This window comes from Camelina sativa, chromosome 9 (genome assembly GCF_030686135.1).
Source record: "Camelina sativa cultivar CO46 ecotype springtype chromosome 9, ASM3068613v1".
NCBI classification, from domain to species: Eukaryota; Viridiplantae; Streptophyta; class Magnoliopsida; order Brassicales; family Brassicaceae; genus Camelina; species Camelina sativa.
In genome coordinates this window covers 26,784,012-26,806,110 of record NC_141888.1, presented here as the reverse complement: position 1 = coordinate 26,806,110, position 22,099 = coordinate 26,784,012, and the positions used below count along the sequence as shown (strand labels likewise).

General features: G+C 34.1%; 4 protein-coding genes and 1 pseudogene across 4 annotated transcripts; 3 read left to right on the top strand and 2 right to left on the bottom strand.

The window, feature by feature from the left end:
* Nucleotides 1–1,401: 1,401 nt before the first annotated feature.
* On the top strand, nucleotides 1,402–6,144 carry LOC104711503 (U-box domain-containing protein 30). The gene is made up of 4 exons (XM_010428204.3): nucleotides 1,402–2,857; nucleotides 4,132–4,671; nucleotides 4,896–5,083; nucleotides 5,371–6,144. The coding sequence occupies exons 1-4, from the start codon at nucleotides 1,540–1,542 to the stop codon at nucleotides 5,884–5,886; spliced, it is 2,562 nt and encodes an 853-aa protein (XP_010426506.2). The 5' UTR covers nucleotides 1,402–1,539; the 3' UTR covers nucleotides 5,887–6,144.
* A 2,451-nt stretch (nucleotides 6,145–8,595) lies between these two features.
* LOC104711502 (protein PHLOEM PROTEIN 2-LIKE A10) lies at nucleotides 8,596–10,523 on the top strand. Its single transcript, XM_010428203.3, has one exon. It carries the CDS (start codon nucleotides 9,209–9,211, stop codon nucleotides 10,322–10,324), a length of 1,116 nt encoding a protein of 371 aa, XP_010426505.2. The 5' UTR covers nucleotides 8,596–9,208; the 3' UTR covers nucleotides 10,325–10,523.
* Nucleotides 10,524–11,673: 1,150 nt separating this feature from the next.
* LOC104711501 (phytosulfokines 3-like) lies at nucleotides 11,674–12,806 on the bottom strand. The gene is made up of 2 exons (XM_087467642.1): nucleotides 12,615–12,806; nucleotides 11,674–11,997 (listed from the first exon to the last, which is right to left on the bottom strand). The coding sequence occupies exons 1-2, from the start codon at nucleotides 12,729–12,731 to the stop codon at nucleotides 11,875–11,877; spliced, it is 240 nt and encodes a 79-aa protein (XP_087323768.1). The 5' UTR covers nucleotides 12,732–12,806; the 3' UTR covers nucleotides 11,674–11,874.
* A 4,064-nt stretch (nucleotides 12,807–16,870) lies between these two features.
* LOC147938822 (uncharacterized) lies at nucleotides 16,871–18,590 on the top strand. Its single transcript, XM_087463974.1, has 2 exons — nucleotides 16,871–17,727; nucleotides 17,819–18,590. The coding sequence occupies exons 1-2, from the start codon at nucleotides 17,086–17,088 to the stop codon at nucleotides 18,440–18,442; spliced, it is 1,266 nt and encodes a 421-aa protein (XP_087320100.1). The 5' UTR covers nucleotides 16,871–17,085; the 3' UTR covers nucleotides 18,443–18,590.
* Nucleotides 18,591–19,081: 491 nt separating this feature from the next.
* On the bottom strand, nucleotides 19,082–20,194 carry LOC147938821 (uncharacterized; annotated as a pseudogene).
* Nucleotides 20,195–22,099: the final 1,905 nt, after the last annotated feature.

The window sequence follows — 22,099 nt, the reverse complement described above, 5'->3', positions numbered from 1 at the left end:
AAGAAATTAAACATAGAGATTATCGTCGCACGTGCCCGACCTGTACGGGTTACTCTTCCCCGTGGGTCTTTGGAATTTAGTGCTAAACTCTCTTTAGCTTTTTTTTGACTACGTGCGTTATTTTTCTTTCATTTCTCTTTTTATATTTTTTTACTACTTTACCCTCCTTTTTTGTTTATCTTTTTTTCACCAACATCTTTTAAAAAAAAATTAAATTTGTAAAAATGATAATAATTAAAAAAAAAAGAAAAAGATGTAGTAACAATATTATGGGGAAAGTATATATCCTTAGTTAGCGTGGATATTAAGAAAAAATAAGCTTTTTAGAAAGAAGATTTAGAATTTTACTGTTTTCTTTTGACTACTTAAAAGGATATTCTGGTTTTAAAATTTAAATCCAAATATTTATTAAAGGAATTTAAACTATTCAGTCAAAGTGGTTTACATAGATTATTCCATACTTTATTTGAAAAACATATCTCATATCTCTTTTCTTGTATAATTTGTATATCACTTGAGAAAGATAAAATTTGTTTTTTATTTTTTGGTAACTTGTAATCTTAAAGATAGGGACAAAATTGGAAATATAAAACTACTAAAACTAAAGTTTTTCAATGGTAATAAAAAAAACTGATATACAGTTTTATAATAAAACCGGGAGGTGAAGGCATGTGATGTAGCTTGCACGTGTGGTGCGCGAGTCGAGAGGACTAAACTTGACCGGCTATAGCCAATGAATTACCCGGTCACCCTTATCTTTAAATTTTTTGTTATTAGATTTTCCACCCGAATCTTTCAACAAATCTTTAATTTTTTCCCTTTCTTCTTTGTTATTTTATTTACCCCTTTTTTTATAATAATATTTTATTTTGCTATGAAACAAAAACAAAACAATCAGTCACACTACTACTACTACCTCAGAAGAGGGTAAGAGAGAAACAAGAGAGAGTAGTAGTAGTAGTACGAGTTTCTTCGTCATTCTCACGAATTTTTCTTTTTTGTTTTCGTCATCTGGGTTTTCACAAATTCTCTTCCTTTTTTATTTTTATTATAAAATCTTTCTGAGTTTGCAAAGTGCAAATCTTTGTACTAACTGGGGTGGGTTCGTTGATTTGTTTTTCTTCTTCTTCTCATTATATTCTTTAATGATTTCTCCTTTTCCTATTTCTCGAAATTTGTGGTGTAAAAATTTCACATTTTTGAGGGCAGTTGAGGGAGGGAGGGCTTCTTCAATCATGTGTTTATGATGTTATACATCATTAACAAGAGTTGAATGAATCTCCTTTTTTGACCGTTGAAAAGAGAGCAAAAACAAACAATTAAAGCAAAGAAAGAAATAAAAAGAAGAAGATTTGTGTTGTTGTCTTGTTGAAACGCTTCTTTCTTGAGAGTTATATAAAGAGACATGCGTTTCTTTTTTGAGCTTTTTCTTTGTGGCATTGTTTTCCCCAAATGTTGTGAGTTTTAAGAGTCTGTAAAAAAAAACAAGAAAAAATTGGGTCTTTTTGAGATTTTGTTTCTTTTAGATTCTTGTTCAAAATGCCGATGTTTCAGCCGTTAAAGAGAGATGGGTTAATTGGATTTGAAGGTGGTGGTGATGGGCAAGTCTTAGATCTGGATACTGCTGTGAAAGATGGAGTTCTCGGTGGTGTTAATGGTGGTGGTGGTGTTGTTGATGAGAAATTGGATCTGAAGACCATGGTTAAGGAGCTAGATTTACAAGATATACCTTCTGTTTTCATTTGTCCCATCTCCTTAGAGCCGATGCAAGATCCTGTGACCTTGTGTACTGGTCAAACCTACGAAAGGTCCAACATTCACAAATGGTTCAACCTAGGTCACTTGACTTGTCCCACTACAATGCAGGAGCTTTGGGATGATACGGTTACTCCTAACAAAACTCTTCATCATCTCATCTACACTTGGTTCTCTCAGAAGTATGTGTTGATGAAGAAACGCTCAGAGGATGTGCAAGGACGAGCTATTGAGGTTTTGGGTACTTTGAAGAAAGCTAAAGGTCAAGCTAGGGTTCATGCGTTGAGTGAGCTTAAGCAGATTGTTGTGGCTCATCTTATGGCCAGGAAGACTGTTGTTGAAGAAGGTGGTGTCTCTGTCATCTCTTCTCTTTTAGGTCCTTTCACTTCTCATGCTGTTGGATCTGAGGTTGTTGCGATTCTTGTGAGTCTTGATCTTGATTCCGATTCTAAGTCAGGGTTGATGCAACCTGCTAAGGTTTCTTTGATTGTTGATATGTTGAATGATGGATCCAATGAGACTAAAATCAATTGCGCGAGGCTGATTAAGGGATTGGTTGAAGAGAAAGGGTTCAGAGCTGAGCTGGTCTCGAGCCATAGTTTGCTTGTTGGGTTAATGAGATTGGTTAAGGATAAGAGACATAGAAATGGAGTCTCCCCTGCACTTGGTTTGCTTAAACCAATCTCTGTTCACAAACAAGTTCGAAGCTTGATGGTTAGCATTGGAGCAGTGCCTCAATTAGTCGATATCTTACCGTCTTTAGACCCGGAGTGTTTGGAATCAGCTCTGTTTATTCTTGATGCTTTGTGTTCAGACATGGAAGGAAGAGTTGCTGTCAAAGACTCTGCAAACACCATACCTTATACCGTTAGGGTACTTATGAGGGTGTCTGAGAATTGTACTAACTACGCGCTCTCGATTCTTTGGTCTGTCTGCAAATTAGCTCCAGAAGAATGTTCGCCTCGTGCTGTTGAGGTTGGTCTTGCTGCTAAGCTGTTACTCGTGATCCAGAGCGGGTGTGATGCAGCGTTGAAGCAGCGGTCAGCGGAGCTACTCAAGCTCTGTAGTTTACATTATTCAGACACCATGTTTATTTCCAAATGCAAACTCACAAGGACAATCCAATAGCAACAGGTTACATATCTTTGGCATCAATTGATCATACAAGACATATCTCAGCGGATATGAAATGGTAAAATGCGAGTTGCGAATCTGCCCCTACACCAATGTATATATAGATGAAGAGTTCGGAACTCAAGCAATCCACAGATGGAAGCACAGGGGAAGAAGAAGCTGGGCGGGTATGTAATGTTTTCATGTCGGTTCGGTTTGCAATTAGCATTGGGAATTAGAAAGCTTGTGTAAAGTTACCACCTTTGGTTCAATCAATTTCAGAAAAAAAGGAAAAAGAAGAATTTGAAGAAAGGAACCATATTAAGTCTCTTATTGTTAACTTCTCTACTTGGGGTTCTTTTGAGAGGTTGTTTTGCTTTTTGACCATTCACAACAGAAAAAGAAAAGAAGCAAAATCTTTTGACCTGAAGTTGTTAGCCTCTTTTAAGCTTTTGAATCATTTGTTCTTTTTTCATTTCTTAGATTAGGAAATTAGACTATAAGCCTTGAGCTCATGGTTCATCATCATTATTGTTCATCATTGTTTTCCCCAGTCTTTTCATCGTCTTAAATGTGAAGTAAATATCAAAAACGTGATTCTTGAATAATCAATCACTGTTATTGCATCGAGTGACATCCCAAAGTACAGTTTGATGTGAATTTTGATTCTTATCTAATAAGTAGAGCAGAAAATGTGGTGGAGACCAAAAGTCTGCATACATTGTGGTCTGAGAGCTACTACTGTTGTAATGAACAATTGAAAAGAAAGTTCGATTTGACAAGTGAATCATTCACAACAATTTCTACTGTATTTTGCACAAAAACACAGGCTTGTATATCACTAGTCCTGTTTTGGAAATGAGAGACTGAGCAAATCTCTGTTGTTTTGAGTGGATTTGTGTATATTATACACAGTTGTGATGTGAGAGCTTTTGTCTCGACATAAAGTAAACACAGTAGTAACCAAAACCTTTAGATGAGCTGAAATTTTTTACTTTATGGGCTTTCAAAACGAAGCCCCGTAGAGTGACAGTAACCAAAAAACCTTTGTCCTCTTTTGAAACGAGACTGAGCAAAAACCTTATGGGCTTTTTAGCTACGAAGTCCATTTCATTAACTATACGACGACGTTTCTTTAGCGTTGTTTAAGGTCACGATTGAACGAACTTGAGAGACTTTCTTTGAGAGAGATCCCAAAACAAAAAAAAAAGAATATGGCATGGTTAGCTAGATCCATTGCGAATTCTCTGAAGATGGAAGAAGATGAAGATGATGAAAAAGAAACAACGAAGGGCAAATCGATTGAAGATTCCGGTTCAGATCAACCGTCTTCTTCACCAACGTTGCTGCAAACACAGTCTCCACGAGGCGTGAAGGAAGACATCTCCGAACTCACCAAGACCTTCAGAAGTCAGCTATGGGGTGTTGCTTCTTTCCTCGCACCACCACCGCCTTCTTCCGAGACGGCGGATCATGATGACGAGACTCGGAAGTCATCGGATCTCGCGGAGGGTGATGAGGATCTGATTGCTGGGATTAGGAACGATTTCGTGGAGATCGGAGGTAGATTTAGGACCGGGATCTCGAAACTCTCTGGGAACTTACCTGTATCTGAGTTTACGAAGATGGCTTCTAATTTCTTGCAATTGGGATCGGAAGGCGCTGATTCTAAGGATCGTGATGTCGCTGTTGGAAATGCGATTGGTGTGACTGAGGAAGTAGTTGTGTTTGCTAGAGATCTTGCGATGCATCCTGAGACGTGGCTTGATTTCCCTTTTCCTGATGAGGATGATAACTTTGATGGTACACGTTTTTCGAATTCGCAGCACATTGTTAATCAGATGCTCCTAATCACACTTTCTGATTTAAATCTGTTAGGCAAAATTGTGTGAGTAATTGAGGTTATTCATGGTTTAGCTCTTTAGGGTTAGTTGGAATTGTCGTAGATCTTGGGTTTTTAATTTTACTTATGTGTGAAGGCTTTTAGTGTGTTTCATCATTGAAAGAAGTGTTGTTGTTAACTGCAGACTTTGATATGACTGATGCTCAATATGAGCATGCGCTGGCCGTGGAAAACCTTGCATCGAATCTGGCTGCGTTGAGGATTGAACTTTGCCCTGCATACATGAGCGAGTATTGCTTCTGGAGGATTTACTTTGTACTTGTTCATCCTATTTTCAGCAAACATGATGCCTTGACTCTCTCAACTCCTCAGGTAAGCTTTGATTCTCAACAGCCAACACCAATGAATGATGTTCATTCTTGTTTTTTTTTTTTCCCTCTGTTTACAAAGTTTTCGAGCTATTTGGATGGTATTTATGGTTTATGTTTCAAATTGATGATTCTTTCTGCTAATAATGAACTTTAGTAGTAGGAATTAAATTAGGCCTGCAAGTTTTAATGGTAGATTTGCGTAGTTTTTGGAGTGCTTTAAAACAATAATGGGGGTAAATAGTGAAAATTCTATGACGTGAATCACTGATTTTACCTTTTTTCATAAAGGTACTTGAATCAAGAGCACTATTATCTCACGAGCTGCTGCATAAGAGAAACAAAAGTCCAGTAGTGGTGCAAGAGAGTAGTGATACAGAAGCTGCTAGTGCGAATGTGGAACCTCTTTCTCTACCTACTAATCCTTCACCCAAATCAGAACCTGTCAAGACCATCGCTGTCGAGACAATACATTCGACTGAGACATCTGAGTTTGAGACAGAGAAGCACACAGTTGAGAGCAAGGAGGTACAAGTTGTCGACAAGCCTGTTATCGAAGAAAGATCAGGAGCAGCAAGTCATGACAAGCCGGTGCAGAGGCCAGTCGCTGGTTCTTCACCTAGAGTAATTGATGTCCAAGTGGATGATGATGATGATGTTGATGATTGGTTGAAGGATGAAGATAATGCAGGAACTGGTAGCACCGCCACCGGCACCAACCATCCTGTGCAGGATGAGGATGAAGATGTAACCTTCAGTGATCTTGAAGAAGATGACGATGACGTGCCTGTGAGTTACAAGAAATGACTCATCCGTCAAAGTCACTCACTATTACTCAAAAAAGGCTGCCACTGGAAGAATAATGTCCCACGGCTGGTCAGGTAAAGCGAGACGAAGAAAGAAATCAAATCGATGGGGCTTAAATGTTGATGACGAACAACATGATGCTGTATTTGTGTTTGTGACCCTCTCTATATGTTTTATTAAAATTAATGTTTTGTGAATAGTTTTTGTAACACTGCCGTTTCAAAAAAGAAAAATGCATGGCTTGTATTGTAAATAAAACAGCTCCAAATTGTGATGACGATGGTTATGGTGGCGGAGGAAATGTTATAGAGATGTCACGATATATTTATAATTTGAGTTTTTTTTTTCTTTCAATACGATTCTATGTTTGCCATGCTACACATTTTAAATAGTTAAAAAAAATCTGATTTTCTTTACAAAATAAAATATCAACAACTAGTATGCATTTTTGGTCCGGAGATCGGGTTAACCCAAAAAATAAAGAGAAAAAGAAAAACAATCTGAGAATGCTCCGAATACATTGGAACTTTGATATGGTCGAAGAGACAAAACATATACTACTATTTAAATATGATGGAGATTGGAGGATGCCCGGCGAAAAAGAAGAAGATGCCACGTGTTGCCACGTGGAACAGAACTCTCTATTGGCGGTGAGAACTGTAGCTATAACTTACAAGAGACGCGACGGCTCGCCTCTTCCAAGGCGTTTGGCAACTCACCGTCCACGTGTCTGGCTGTGATTTCATATTCAAACTTTTTTTTTTGCTTTAAAAATTATTTTGTTTTTGCTTCATCTTCATTTCATTTATGGGACACACTGGTAAGAAATGGCCACCGCCATTATCCACTGGCTTCAACTTGTTAGAATAGAAAGAAAATAAATTTAATTATGCATTATAAAAAATATGAAAACTATTGATTTAAAAATAAAAAAAGGAGGTGATGAATGCAAGGCCGGCCCATTTCCAAAAATGATCCAGAATTTATTCCTCTCTCTGTATCATATAACATTTTTAAAAATCATGACAATAATACAGTATTTGTTATAAAATATTATTTTGGACTTGAAAAATAAGTATGTGAATTTGGTGTATTCTTAAGCTCTAATCCACCGCTTCTCTTTTCCTCTGTGCCGCTGCTCCTGCTCGAAATCAATGATAATATTCAATGCTTTTGCTTTTCTCAGAATATATATATATGTGTATATATATATATATATATTGTTTCTCTTATTACTATACTAGTAAGTAAGTACTAAGGAGTAAGTATTCATCAAACTTTTACATTTTCGAGTTAGATAAAATGACTTGTGAAATTCTAGCCATTTCTTTCGGAGGTTAGGTAAGGGTTTTCCATTTGACTAGAGAAAACTGCGAGATTTCGGCTCTACCACTAATTGTGGTAATACTGACACTGCCAATATGTGCTGCATCAACATTATGGTAAGAAAAGTAAGAACCAAGCAATGAAAAAAAAAAGCTATGTAAATATATATCAAGAAAAATGGGAAAAATTAAAAAATATCTTATCTGTTTTTTGTTTTGAAGTTTAATATCCAATTTATTTGTGGAAACATAATATTCATATTAATTGAAATGTACAATTTAATAACCTAAAAAAATAAATGTTGTCAGTTTTATACCTATGATCTCTCACAAAAAAAAAATATATTCAAATTTTACTCTTATTCATTTATATTAATTATTAAATATAGAAATGATATGGAATTAATTTAGTTTTAATTTTATTTGGATACAAATTATTATTATTAATATTTCATTTTATCATTATTTTATGTTTTTTACTAAAATTATATTACATTTTATCACCAAATAAAAAAAATCTTTGAAATTTTTGAAAATTTAGAGGTTTTTTATGTTAGGATAATTAGTTTGGTGGTTTAGAGTGTTAGTGTAATACTTATGAGGTTTAAATTGTTATCTTTAGCCAATTTAAATGTTAAATACAAGATTTTCCCGTTTTTGTTTTTAGGAATCTACAATAGTTTGATTGACGATTTTATTGAATTTAGGTTGAATTCCGATCGTAAATATTTTTTACACAAACAACATTGAAAGGCTGTCAAACTTACTTCAAACTATATTCGATCAAAAATGGGATGTTAGTTGGTCAATTGGGCCAACCAGACAATTAAATGCTTTACATAGAAAGACAGACTTGTTAGTTGATGATGAAACAATTTCTGTTCAAGAAATAATGGATTGTATGTTTATAAAAACATTAGTTGATGGTGTTTTCAAAGATTTTTTTTATTTGATGATAAAATGTGATATAATTTGAGTTAATGAAATCAAATAATGATTAAAATATTATTAAAATTAATTTTATTCAAATAAAACTAAAATTTAAAATTAATTTCATATAATTTATATTTTAATAATTAATATAAATGAATAACGGTAAAATTGGATTTTATTTTTTGATAAGAGATCGTAGGTAAGAAATGACAACATTTAATTTGTTGGGTATTAATTAATAATATGGATATTATTTTTATAATTAAGAAATACCAGTTATTCAACTTCTATTTAAAAAGTAAATGAAGTATTTTTTTAGTTTTTTTTTTTAAGAAAAATATATGTCATATAGTATTATTAAATTTTGCACGCATCTACCACGATGACCATGAACTTTCTTGATAAGGGCTTTTAAATGAGTTTATATATAAAAAAATATAAAAATATTCTTTCCTTTAATGGGTTGAGAGATTTGAAAGAAGAAGATGTTGAACTTTAAAAGACTCCATAACTGACTTATCTCTATCACCCAACAAAACACACCCATGCTTGAACCTTCCAATAAAACAACCCAATGGCTAGCTTACTTCTTCTATTACACGCATGTATTTGTCTGCATCATATCATTTCTACTTGATTGATCAGATCAGATACCTGCACCTTCCAATAATTCACTATCTCTCTCTCTCTCTCTTTTGTTACAATTTCTGTTAACAAACTTTGACGTCACCATTTTGAATTCTTATCCAAATTCCATCTTCTAACAGAATTTTCCTTTTTCTCTCTTTCTCTACTTTCTCATTCCTTCCAGATTCTTGATTCTCCCACCACTTCCTTCTTCTTTACTAGTACTTGTTATAGTTTTTGCTCTGTTTTCAAAAAAAGAAAAAAAGAAAAAAAAAGGTGGTTCCTTTTCTCATTTATTTTCCCGGGAAAGAATGAGAGAGTTCTCAGAAGCTTAAAGGGTTTATCATGTTTAAGTCTCCGGGTACTAAAATTCCTCTCAAATAACAAAAAAGTTTCCATTTTTTTTTTAATCTTCTTCGATAAATCTCTGTAGTTATATGGATAAACTAGGGTTGAGCAAAAAAAGGAGCTATTTTGATTTTGCTCTCAAGAACAAAAAGTGGATTTTGTTAGCAGTGTCTGGTTATGGTGCTTTCAGGGTTTATCATTCTCCTTCAATCACCCAGAAAAGGAAACGTATCACTAAGCTCTTCACTCTTCTTCTCAACCTCGTCGAAGCTGCTTCTGATTCCGCCGAAGCCGTTAGCGTCATCTCCAAGGATCTCACTGAGTTTCTCAGATCCGATTCAGATCATATCCCAAACAGTTTCAAACAGATTTCGAAGATCGCCAAGTCCGATGAGCTCAACTCTTCTTTGATCAGATTCACACAAGCTATGACCGTTGGATTGATCCGTGGAGTTAACGATGATGAATCCGGGTCGGGTTTTACGGATCGGGTTTTGGATAAGCTGTTTACGAAATCCGGGTCGGGTTTCGCTTCCGCGATCGTTGGTAGCTTTGCGAGGAACTTGGTCGTCGCGTTTTATTCTTCTTCATCTAGCGGCTGCGGCGGTGGATCTTCGAAATTGTTTGACGCGATTTGTTCCGATGATGGGAGGAGATTGATCGGCGATTGCGTTCAGCGTTTCGTGACTACTGCGGTTTCGGTTTATCTCGATAAGACGAGTGATGTCAACGTTTTCGACGATTTGTTCGCCGGTTTAACTAATCCGAAACACGAAGATAAGGTTAAGCAAACGCTAGTAACGGTTTGTAATAACGCGGTCGAGACGTTTGTGAGAGCGTCGAGAAAACCAACGGTTCAGTTGAACCGGTCGTGTCAGGATTCATCTCAAACGCTGACCGTTGGATCAACGAAACAACAAGCCACGTGGATTGATCGGGTATCGTCGTCCTTATCGGTACCGAGTAACCGGAAATACGTGGTGGATTTAACCGGGCGGGTAACGTTTGAGACGGTTAGATCGTTGTTAGAAGTGTTGATTGAGAGAGCGAATGGTAAAGTGGAGAGTTACGTGGAGAAAGTGAGAGAGAGAGGGAACGAAACGAGGAGATTTGTGAGAGTTAAGACATCGCTTCTTCATAGTTTATGTTTGTCTTTGTGTTTACAGATTGTTGAAGCTCCATGGATCCTGACTCCAAGAAACTGATTTGTTATACAAGTTCAGGCTAAAAGACAAGAAACACTTTTGTGTTTCTTTGTTTTGTTGTTGGTTTAAATTCTTGGATTCATCAATCAAAATTTGATGTAAAATTGTTTTTTTTGTTTTTTATTTTTGTTTGAGAAGATATTAAGATTGTTTATGATTTTTTTTTTTTTTGGATAGAAAGAAATGGGTTGGTTTGAAATTTCTTTTGGATTTGGATATTTGGATAATGATAAGTGTGGGACATTATTATTTTGTTACACTTTTGTGGATAATATATGGTATGGATATAGTTGCTGAGTGACGTGGTTGAGACAAAGGCCAATACATGTTTTATGAGAAAATAACAAGTTGATAACTCTCTCATCTTCAATTGATCTGATCATCTAACTTCAGCTCCTACTTGATATAGTTATACTACAGTACCAACTACACTCTCAAGTTGCAACATCTAGAGTCTATGTACACCCGATATGGTTCTTTCCATCTATATAAAATGAATCATTCTTTCCATAAATAGCAATGTCTAGTCGCAAGTATGGCAGCCACCAACACACAACACACTGTATTGGAAAGTCAATTATAGCCTAAAATGTTTGAGACCTAAAGGCTTTATTTTGAACTCTTTTTAATTTCCATAACAAAACATAATTATATCATTTGCTTATGATTCTAAATGTGGCCATTTGTTTACGATGAAACAACCTGTAAGGACCTTACATGAAGGTGTTACTGTTACATGGTTTTGGTTCCATAGATCCAAGACCAACCTTTTGATGATAGTTGGCGATTCTAAACATAAATCATCATTTTTTTCCAAATATTGCATCTATGATCCGAGCTTAAAACTCTCTCACAAACTATAATCAAATCAAGGACTCGCCAAAAAATTTAAACCAATCAACAAATTAAATATTAAGCTAACATGATGGCTCATTGGCTATGATCAACAACAACTTGTCTCATTTTTATACTCATTTTCTAATGTCTCGCCACTCAAAATCACCTAATAAACTAGGAATCCAAATTACTGTTTTTTGTTTTGTTTTTCGTTATCAGAAAGGATAACAAAGTTTTGATTATTACAAATTTTGTTCTTCGAGGGCTAAGGCCCATACTGAATTGTATCATTTACTCTATCGGCCCAGTCAAAAGCTGGCCATCAGTTAGAGACATAGGATAGAGTCATTGTCTAGTCGTCTAGAAAAGTAAAGTCTTCACTTCACAAGAAAAGTCAACTACTTATTTTTTTGCCCAGTCAACGCGTCTAATTTTAGGACCAAAATACAGCTGGTTGTTACAACCAAACTCGAAAGTTCTTGTTCGACGCAGAATCAAATCTTTGTTGTGACTTTATACAAAATAAATTACTTATTATATAGCTATATTAAAATCCATAATCATACAACGAGTGTGAATAATAAGAACTCTTTCAAATTAACCAAAAAAAAAAAAACAATAAATTAAAATAGCAAATAACAAAAACAAAACAGAAAGTGCAGAGTGATCATAGGTTTGATAATGTAAATATATAGCTAATTAACTGCTTTAATCTAAGGCTTGTGATTCTGAGTGTAAATATAATCGGTGTGCACCACAAGGGATCGTCTTATAAAGCATTCTTCTTCTCCAATTCCGTTGCAGCTTTCTTCTTCAACCATGTCCCCCTCAATTTCCTATACGTAAAAAGAAAAATTGTGCGTCAGTACTAAATTCAAAGTTACTTCCGGTATATAAATTTAGTACTCTTGTGATATAACATGAGACAAATCGAAAGAGTGGTATATCAAAACTTGAAAAACTTTAACGGCTAAATTACAAATATAGTTTTTAATAGATATATATATATATATATAATCGAAAATTTATCGGAAAATTTTAAATTTTTTTTTAAAAATATATATACATTGACATATACATATTTTCTTACAAAATACGACGAAGTTTTGAAAACTCATCGAAAATTGATCAAATGTTTTTTTGGAAATTCCGTTAGTAATTTTCGATAGTTCTTTCTAATGACACGTGTTTTTTTAGCGTTACTTCAAAAATTATGCATGCAAGTTGTTTTTATAAAAAAAAAAAAAAATTTGTTATATATCTATACTTTAGAATTTTAGAGTAAGGCTTAGCATAATCTAGGTATTTGCAGCTTTCATATTTATAAAAATTTCATCCAGATCGATCATGTCTAATGCGCCGAACATACTCCGACAGATTCTTGGTTCTTGGTATATATATGGTTTCGAGTTGAAATTAGGATTCTGAAAAAGACATAAAGAAGTTAGCAAACCTTGACGGAGTTTTCTCTGGATGAAGCGGTGGTTGCCGTGGGAGTCAGCCTGGCTGCGTAGGTTAGCGTAGAGCAAAGCAAGAGAGCGATGATGAAAATGGTTGTGAACTTAGCCATATTGATTTGCAAAGGAGAGAGAATGGTAGAGAGATGGAGAATTATTAGATGTGAGGATGATGAATAGAAGATGAAGTCAATTAGGTGAATTTATAGTGAAACTGAAACACGAGTTGACAAAACAGGGAGATGCTGCCAAATGTGAACCATAGAAACTTGTAAAGTATAAAGTTAACTAACTTTATAGCGTCATAAAACGATTCATATATATCGCTAGCTCAAATTAATTGAATTTAGTTTTATGTTATTTAGTAATTTTATTATATAAGAAGATGCTCTTTATTCATGCCGTGTTATATAGATTATTTTATGGCCCTACTAAATTATTTTTATGTTGTTGTTGTTGTGTGTGAATGATTGCTCAAAAAAGCAAAATATCATGTGATCAGGGAAAAAGAAAAGGTAACCGTTGGATGAGAAACTTTTTTCTTTTTAATTTTGGAAAACATTATAATTTAAACAGTGAGTGGGTATTAAACTTCTTTTTGCTGCTAAAGTTATCAAACTATAATGTTTTAGTGCAAACAATAATTTTCATTTAATTATTCGCTATGTTTTGCATGTAATTAATATGAGTAGATTTATCGCCGACCTAAGATGTATAATATAATGTGGAAATTAATCATAGATTCTGCATCTCTATAATTTTATACTATATGTGTAAATTATATATAAAAGAAAACATTTCGTCGAAGGTTGAAGAAACTTGATGATGTAAAATATGAGCGGAAAAGATTCACGTAATGATTCTCACGTGCACCTGAATGTAATAATAATATTTGACCAATACTTAGTTTTTCACTAAACTAGCCATTTTTATAAAAACAGTTGATAGAGTAGTTTTCATTTCCAGGTTATTCTAGAACGCCGTCGAAGATAGATTATAGAAGAACGTCATCCCACATTATTCCCACGTCATAATTGAATGCTGTTTTTGTTAGTTTCCACAATCGTTTTTACTAGTAGAAGCTTCTTTATTATAGCTAAGGAACTGATCATATCAAACTAAATAAATAAATATAACGAGCATATGCATTACGAGTTTACGACATATGTTTTGCATGCAATATGTAGTAAATAATAACATGCATGTGATCTTTCTTTTGATAATCAACAAAAATGTTTTAAGAAAGAAATTTCATAAAGAAATGTAAAGGGCATACATTACTAGCCAATGTTTATCAAAGAATAAAATAGTGGACAAAGAAACAAAAGATAAACGCGCATGGCATCTTAATAATTAAGGCATATTAGTGCAAAATTCTGGTCAAAAGAATAGGGAATAGAGAGGTTAGCAAAGTCTTGTTACACTTTTCATCAAACATATAGTGAATATTTTAATTCCATTCACATTTATGCATACGTCACACGTATCGTAAGCTTATTATTTGACGATTTCGATTTTATTCTTGTGATCACACATCTCATATGTATACGAGATCATTGATTAAGTGAGTCGGTTCTGAACCGATCAATATATTCGTTCTTAAAACCAGATATGGTTGCGATAGTCGATCGATATATTAGTTTAGTATGATATCTTTGGTTACACTGTTACGAAATAATTCAAGAACTAATTAAAATGGATTTACCGATATGAAAAATAAACGAAGAAAATATAATGTTGATGAGCATCTTCCAAAACCGAAAGTTTAAAGAAGAAAGTATTTTCAATTGTTGTTGGATTAGTAACCCAAACATTCTTAATTCGGGTCAAGATCCAAACCCCAAAATATTCGTAATTATCTTTCTTTTTATCCAACAAACGAACAACACATATATTCTTCTTGGGATGAATCATTCTTTCTTTTCTTTTCTCTTGCCATGTTTTCAAAAAATACGTGAGTTTTTCTTACCAAATTTCAATAGCTATTTTCTTTCTTAATTTTTTTTTTTGATTTTTTAATAAAAATTATAGATAGTAAAGATAAGTCATTATTCTAGATATGGTAGGTTGAATTTAGCAAGAATAGAAAGTTCTTAATATAAATAATTATCTCATATCCGTTTTAGTCTTCTAGATAGATTTCTATGACTATTATTTAACGTCGCTCCAAATAGTTATGTAACTGATGTGGTTTGATTGGGAAAATTATAAATGAAGGATATTTTTCCAAAAATTTGGCTATCTACACTTTTTTTTTTAAGTTTGATCAAATAGGTTTTAGAGGTTAAAAAAAAGTTAATAATATCCTAAATAATATTTTCAAATATAATTTGTTGATTTTTATTAACTGAAATTAAGAAAACAGTTTGAACAAACTATTTACTTTTGTTGGGTCTTATTTTAAAATCGAGTGGGCCTTATTTGGGTCTAAACTTACAATTGAGAATACAAAAAATTGACGAAGAGTTAAAAAAATTTTAATCGAAACAAAACCTTGTTTCGCCTTCCGCCGTCTCTCTCCGTCATCTGGTTCTCACCATCGTTTCGCCGTCCGCCGTCTCACCGTCTCTCCGTCTTCACCATATCTTTTTCTTTCGCTGTCCGCCGTCTTTTTCCGTTGTCGTGTTCTCACCATCGTCTCTCACCGCCTCTCCATCTCACCTTCTCTCCGTCTTCACCATCGGTTCATCTCTTCATGTATTGGGTATGTAGAATTCTTTTTTTTTTTGCATGTCGATTATTTTGATGTATTAGTTTCTTGAGATTATGTAAATTTTATTACTTGATTTCAACCCAGATTTGTGTAAATATAAGTTTAGATCCGTTTTGCATTTTGACCAAATAATTCTTGATTTTTTTGCATGTTGATTATTATGATGTCTTAGTTTCATTAGCTTATGTCATTATTTTAAAAATCAATTTCAGTCCAGATTTGTGTAAATATAAGTTTTTACAAAAAATTTCAATGATTTTACTTAATAATGTGAATATGATGAAGTTGAAGCTCTTCGTTTGTTTTATTTTTAGTATTCTATTGACTTTAAAGTAAAAATTGTGTACCAGGGTTGATGAAACAAGATCGATAAAGCTAGTTAACAAGAACAAGAGTGATGATTGAAACATGTGTGAACACTTTTTTTGAACGATAAGGTTAGTGAAAACGTTTGCATAAATCTCTTTTTCATATAAAGTTCTTCGTTTTTTCTTTTTCTTAGTTTGTTTGATTCTAAGTAGGGTGATATGAGCTTAGATATGAGTGATTACGGTGTTGATTGAAGCGTATCCACACTTGTAGCAGCAACAGATTGTAACATTGTTTTGTTTTTATCATCATTTAGTGAAAAAGTTTTCATACATCTCTTGATTTTAGCTGTGTTTGAGAAAGTTTGCATTAATCACATGGACCTATTGACTGCCTGTCTATATCAGTCATGACCCTCTTTATATTCTCTTTGCAGTCAATTATATTTGTCAGAGATTGACCTTGGCTGAGAGCAGAATTGGATCATAAGGAGCTTTTGTCAATGTCCTCAACAAAAGCACCATCAGATTCTGATACAAGTAAGAACCGTGATTTTTTTTTTAAAAGTCGTATCTCGTTTTTTTTTTTTTTTTTTTTTTCAAGTTCCTGTTTGCATCTAAATGATTACTAGTCTTAGTTTTCATTTATGCCAGATAAAAAAGGTTTGCGTATGTTACTTGTGAATCATTTTATTTAACTGTGAATTATTTTTTGGGTTTTATATATCTGGAATCATGGTTTGGTTCCTTTTTGCATATGTTATTGTTTTTAAAATCATGTGTTGCATCTAAATGATTAATAAACAAATTTTTTTGTTCTTAAATCATAGCATTAGTAATCTGTATTTTCTTAAACTAAATGCTTGTTTGGTAGGAATTATATCTTGTTTGTTGACCTTATAAGCATTATATTTACACAAATACATTATCTCAAGAAATTGAGTAAGCATCATCTTACGGTTTGCTTCCTTTTTGCGTATGTTGCATCTAAATGATTAATAAACATAAACAGATTTTTTTTCTTCTTAAATCATAGCTTTAGTAATCTTTAGTGTTTGACTCTATTGGTTCTATTGGGCTTATGGATTGACTCTATTGGTTCTATGGACTTATAAATCATACTTTTAGTAATCTATTTTTTTTGTTTTGCAAAATTGAAGTCTCATATCATTGTTGATTTATTTCAGTTTTGGCTAATTTATACTAATTCATTGTTTATTTTTTTCGACAGGAATGGAAAAGAAGTACCCTAAACGGCTTATGGAAGATGGAAGCGAGCCACAAGTTGGGCAGATAAATAACACTTGTCGAATGTTAATCTTACACAAAATCAAGAAGGCATTACCAGAAGAGTATGAGATTGTGAAAGGTGATCCAGTTTTCGCATCTGTATTTGCATTGTATGAGAATGGTCTTAGGTAGTCAGCTCGGTTGATACACAGCATCATGTGTAGGCAGTTGGTGACTAAGAGAAGACATGAGCTGTGGTTTGTGTTTGGTAAGAAACCGCTTAGATTCTCAATGCAAGAATTCCATGCAGTTACTGGTCTTAAGTACTCAGCCGATTTCAGTCATGATTCAGAGAGTTGGACAGATGATAATGGGTTTTGGAGCAAATTGTTGAAGAGAGGTGGTATCATTACCATTCAAAACTTGATGAAGACCCACCTTGAAGCAGCTCCATCATGGAGAAAACAAGAAGATAGAATTCGGTTTGTGTATGTTTGTGTGATTGCTGGGTTGGTAGTGGCTAAGGATGAGAAGAAAGCTATACCACATTCATACATCAAGCTGGTCATGGATCTAGAGAAGGTTAGGATTTATCCTTGGGGTCTTGTAGCTTTTGACCATTTAGTTAGCTCTATAGTGGAAGCAAGAAAGAAACTGAAGAACCCCATTAGTTACATCCTCAATGGTTTCTCATATGCTCTTCAAGTTTGGGTTATGGAAGCCCTTCCTCTCATTGGACAACTTATGGGAGAGAAGATTGACACAGAGATTACACTTAGCCGAATCTCTAATTGGAAAGGTGCTGCTAAAGTATCATATGATGAGTTCCTCCTTTTAGAGAAATCAATTGGAAACAAGGTCAGTTGACTTCTTCTTTTTTCTTTTAAGTTTAAATTTGAATACATTGAGTTTTTTTTTTGAATTGGTTTCTTTGTTTTTGTTTTGTCAGGATGTTGTTTATTCATGCATTTCCTCCACTGGAAACTTTGATGTATTGGAGTCCATTGAATTTTTGAGGGGTGATGAAATTGAAGATTGTGAAGTGGACAACTTGGAAGCCTTGATTAGATCTGACTATGATTTTGGAGATCATATTTGGGAGAGTGTCGAAGGATATGGTGTGGAAGATGATAACATTGAGGATGCTGGTGTGGAACAATCTCAGACTGTTGGAGGGGACAATGAAGTTTCGGTTGGAGAGGAGAGTGGTGAGAAGCAAGCTGATATCCCAGAAGTGTCTACCTTGAAGAAGAGGAAGAAGAAGCTAGTTGACCATGGAGCAGAGACACGGAAAAGAATGGTCTTAAATCAGAGAGCATCAACTTCACATTGTTCTTGTGGAGATGATATGAAGCAGTTCTTTAAGGAGTTGATTGACTCTTCTTTCAAGAGCTTCACAGAGACCTTTGGGGAACGATTGCTAACTTTGGAGAAAGATGTATCAGATATCAAGGCCTTGATATCCAGACCAGCAGCAGGGGATCCTAAGCCAGCAGTAGTGGATCCTAAGCCACCAGTAGTGGATCCTAGTCCATCACGAGTGAAGCCCAAAACTTCGGTACGTAAGAAGTAGCTCAATGCCTTGTTCGATTGTAATATGATGTGTGGTCTTTCCTTTTTGTTGTATCCTTGTTTGTATGTGTATGTTGTAAACATAATTTATGTGTTGTAACTTATGTGTTGTAAACTTATGTGTCATAATTTATGTGTTGTAACTTTAACTAAAGCCTTTCATAATTTTTTTTGTTTTTGACAGGTTAAACTGTTTGATTTAGATAATCTGTTGATAGACCTCAATGTAGATACACAAGACTATCTAAAGAACACAGTAGGACACTTATCTCAAAAGTCTGTTGTGTCCGGATTTGATCCTACACTGAGTCCCAAAGACGTGGGTAAAGATGAACCGGATGCGGTGTTGACTTTCGTTTCTGATGATCTATGGAATGCTTTTGAAGAGTGGAGTAGGATCCACTACGAGTACGTGATTCAAACATTTTTATATACATGTTATGATTTATCAATTTTTTTTTTTTTTTTGTAATCTTACAATTGTTTTACTTTTACAGAAGCATTCAACTGGGTCCAACTTTACTTGATCGAGAATTGTTTGAGCGAGTCATGATGGGTGGCAAATGGCTTGGAAACGAGGTACGTGTCAATCTTTTGAAATATTATATTTTATATCTTAAAGTATGACAAACTTAAGTCTTTAAATATTTACAGGTGGTCGAACTTTTGCATCTTCAACATGCTGTGGGACTCGCCATTCTTCTTCAGGAACACCTATTGGATTAACAGTTTCCTTATATTGCGATCTCCATGCAGTAGTGGTATACACATCATCAGCATAAGGATATAGATCCTTGCCTATATCTAAAGCTTCTTTTATAGCATGTCTACAAGGGAGTTTTTGGATGCTGAACTTTCCACATGAACAAGTCCTTCTTTCTAAGTCAACAATGTAGTCTACTCCATTACCTTTAACCTGGATCTGCGATCTGCTCATCAAATAACCGTTCATGAATTTACCTTTCACTATTCTTCTTGAAATCTTTTTCTCCACCTCAACAGTTAAAGGATCTTTATGCTTTGCACTTAACTCTCTACTCTCATAAAACCAGCGTGTCATCATTTCTCTGATGCTGTCTAACAAAGAAATTATTGGATACTCTCTGGGTGTCCTCAAAGCAGCATTGATTGATTCAGCTGCATTGTTGGTGTTAATATCATACCTATAACCCGGAAAATGACAGCGAGCCCATTTTGTCACATCGGCTTCCTCTAGATAACTTCCAATAGAAGGACTAATATTATTAATTCGCCCAAACTCTTTCTCAAACTCAGCAACTCTATAAGCTTTTGATGCTTTTGCAACCTTACCAGCGACACCCCTGCCCTTATGATATGTTATCACATTACTAATCAAGTGGTAGATGCAAATACCATGTTTAGCCAATGGATAGATGTTTCCAATTGATTTAGCAATCGATGTAGCTCTATCTGACACAAATGATAAACCTTCTTCATCAGCTATAACCATCTTAAGTTGCATAAAAAACTACTCCCATGAACAATCATTCTCAGAATCAGCAATTCCAAATGCGATTGGATACAAATTGGAGTTACCATCTACAGCTGTAGCAACTAGGAGAACCCCTTTGTATTTATTCTTCAAAAATGTACCATCAACTACTATCACTTTCCGCATTGACTTGTAGAACCCTCTTGTTGATTGACCAAAAGAAATAAATAGATATTTAAATCTTCCCTCAAAGTCAATTTCATAATTCGTGAACGTACCAGGATTCGCTTCTTGTAGCATGTGCAAGTATTTTGGAATCTTAGCATAACTTTTCTCAGGAATTCCTCTAACTTTGTTAACTGCATACTCCCGAGACTCCCAAGCTTGGTGATATGTTAGCTCGCAGCCGTACCTTGAACGAATAATATTAACTATATCATTCGGTTTAGGACCTTCCTTCACACCCTCATAGCTTTGCTTAATGAGATGTCCAATTGTTCTTGCAGATGGAGTCCTACAAAATGAGTTTTTTTTTTAAGGGGCACATGTATGGTTACCCACAAACTTGTTGATTTTGAAATATGTAGACGCTTGTAAACACTCAGCCCGGAGACGCCAGTTACAAACACTATCAATGCAGCGTATACACCACCATCTCTTATCAGATTTTGTAATCCTGTAGTCGCAGTTATATTTCATTGCATACATTTCCATAGTAGTCTGTAAAGCTTCCTTACTACTGAAATATTCACCCTTTTTTACCATTGAATCTTCCAACTTAAAACCAGCAGCATCAACAAGATTAGCATCAGTACGCTTTTCTAATACATCATTAGTCAGCTTTGGTGAATCCCTTGAAATAACACCTACTGATTTTCCCACATCAACTTCCACATTACAACCATCGCTACTATCAACTGGGAACTTAGTCAGATCGAACTGGACTTTACTCCCATCACCTTCATCAACTACTCTTTTGAAAGTAACACACAACCGAATCATGTTTATCTTTTTCAGATATGCAAGAAAATTTTTCATACCTCTATCATTTGTCACAACAACAGGAGGACAATAACCTTTTACCTCTGTGGGTAGATAACTGAATTCCACATCAAACATATTTTGCTCTATTTCATAGTCTTCTGAAACCATAACCTTCAACTCTTCAAGAGATGTAGTGGGTTGCAAAGTCAGTAATCTAGCAAGTTTTTCTTCATCATCAATAAATCTCCACTCCTTATTGGCATCCAGTGTCCATACACCACAAGTAATATAGATTTGCATCATAAACAGGTAAGTGAAAGCTTTTGTGAAAGGTGGAAGAGATGGTGATCGATCACGTTAAGGTATAATGTCGATTTTTCTTAATTTGTTTATCTTCTAAATAATTTAGAATACGCATTCTAAAATGTATTAGAACAAATCTAAACAATAATTATGAAATCTTAACCATAAATTAAGAATATTTAAAAAATATTTAAAATTATTCACTTTTCTTATTTAAATTATTTTCTTTCTATTTTAGGGTATTCTAAGGTTTACAGATTACAAATTCTAAACATTTCTATGATATATCTTCTACTTCTTTTAGTATATAGGGTAAAACGTAGAAAACGAATTCTGAATTGATGTAGAATGAAGAAAAACGTAGAATACATATTCTTAATTTTGTAGAACATACAAAATTCAGGTTCTGAAATTTTTAGAACAAATTTTCCGTCTAAACTTCTTAGAACATGTACAAACTGTAGAATGAACAATCTAAATGTTTCAGAAAGAGAAAAAATCGTAGAAAATCTATTCTAAACAATTTAGACCAGAAATCAGTAATTTACAAACTGATTTTTGACACCCAAAACATTTTTTTTTCAAATTTTTTTTTAACAGTTGTATACTAATATGGGTTTTCTGTTTGTTTATTGGTTCAAATTTTTCAAAACTTCACTATTTTTATTAGTAGAGGCATTTTCGTCACAATTGACAATCTTGAAAAAAAAGTGTAAATAGCCAAATTTTTGGAAAAAACTCCTTTATTTATAATTTTCCCTTAAATTAATATTCAATGGTCAATATATATACGTGAGACAATTAAAACCACATGAAAAAAGCGAGGAAAGATAATGCTTATATCACAAATCGAAAATTGATTGACATAGATTGTTTTCTATATGGATAATTCATAAATGTCACAATTAATGAGAATGT

What these genes read in the sequence shown, in the direction of transcription:
- LOC104711502 (XM_010428203.3), top strand. Translation starts at nt 9,209, where the DNA reads ATGGATAAACTAGGGTTGAGCAAAAAAAGGAGCTATTTTGATTTTGCT.
- LOC104711503 (XM_010428204.3), top strand. Translation starts at nt 1,540, where the DNA reads ATGCCGATGTTTCAGCCGTTAAAGAGAGATGGGTTAATTGGATTTGAA. An exon ending in TGAGGATGATAACTTTGATG is followed by an intron (nt 4,672 to 4,895) that starts GTACACGTTTTT and finishes TGTTAACTGCAG; the next exon opens with ACTTTGATATGACTGATGCT. An exon ending in TGACTCTCTCAACTCCTCAG is followed by an intron (nt 5,084 to 5,370) that starts GTAAGCTTTGAT and finishes TTTTTCATAAAG; the next exon opens with GTACTTGAATCAAGAGCACT.
- LOC147938822 (XM_087463974.1), top strand. Translation starts at nt 17,086, where the DNA reads ATGTGTAGGCAGTTGGTGACTAAGAGAAGACATGAGCTGTGGTTTGTG. An exon ending in AGAAATCAATTGGAAACAAG is followed by an intron (nt 17,728 to 17,818) that starts GTCAGTTGACTT and finishes TTGTTTTGTCAG; the next exon opens with GATGTTGTTTATTCATGCAT.
- LOC104711501 (XM_087467642.1), bottom strand. Translation starts at nt 12,731, where the DNA reads ATGGCTAAGTTCACAACCATTTTCATCATCGCTCTCTTGCTTTGCTCT. An exon ending in CCAGAGAAAACTCCGTCAAG is followed by an intron (nt 11,998 to 12,614) that starts GTTTGCTAACTT and finishes TTTTACGTATAG; the next exon opens with GAAATTGAGGGGGACATGGT.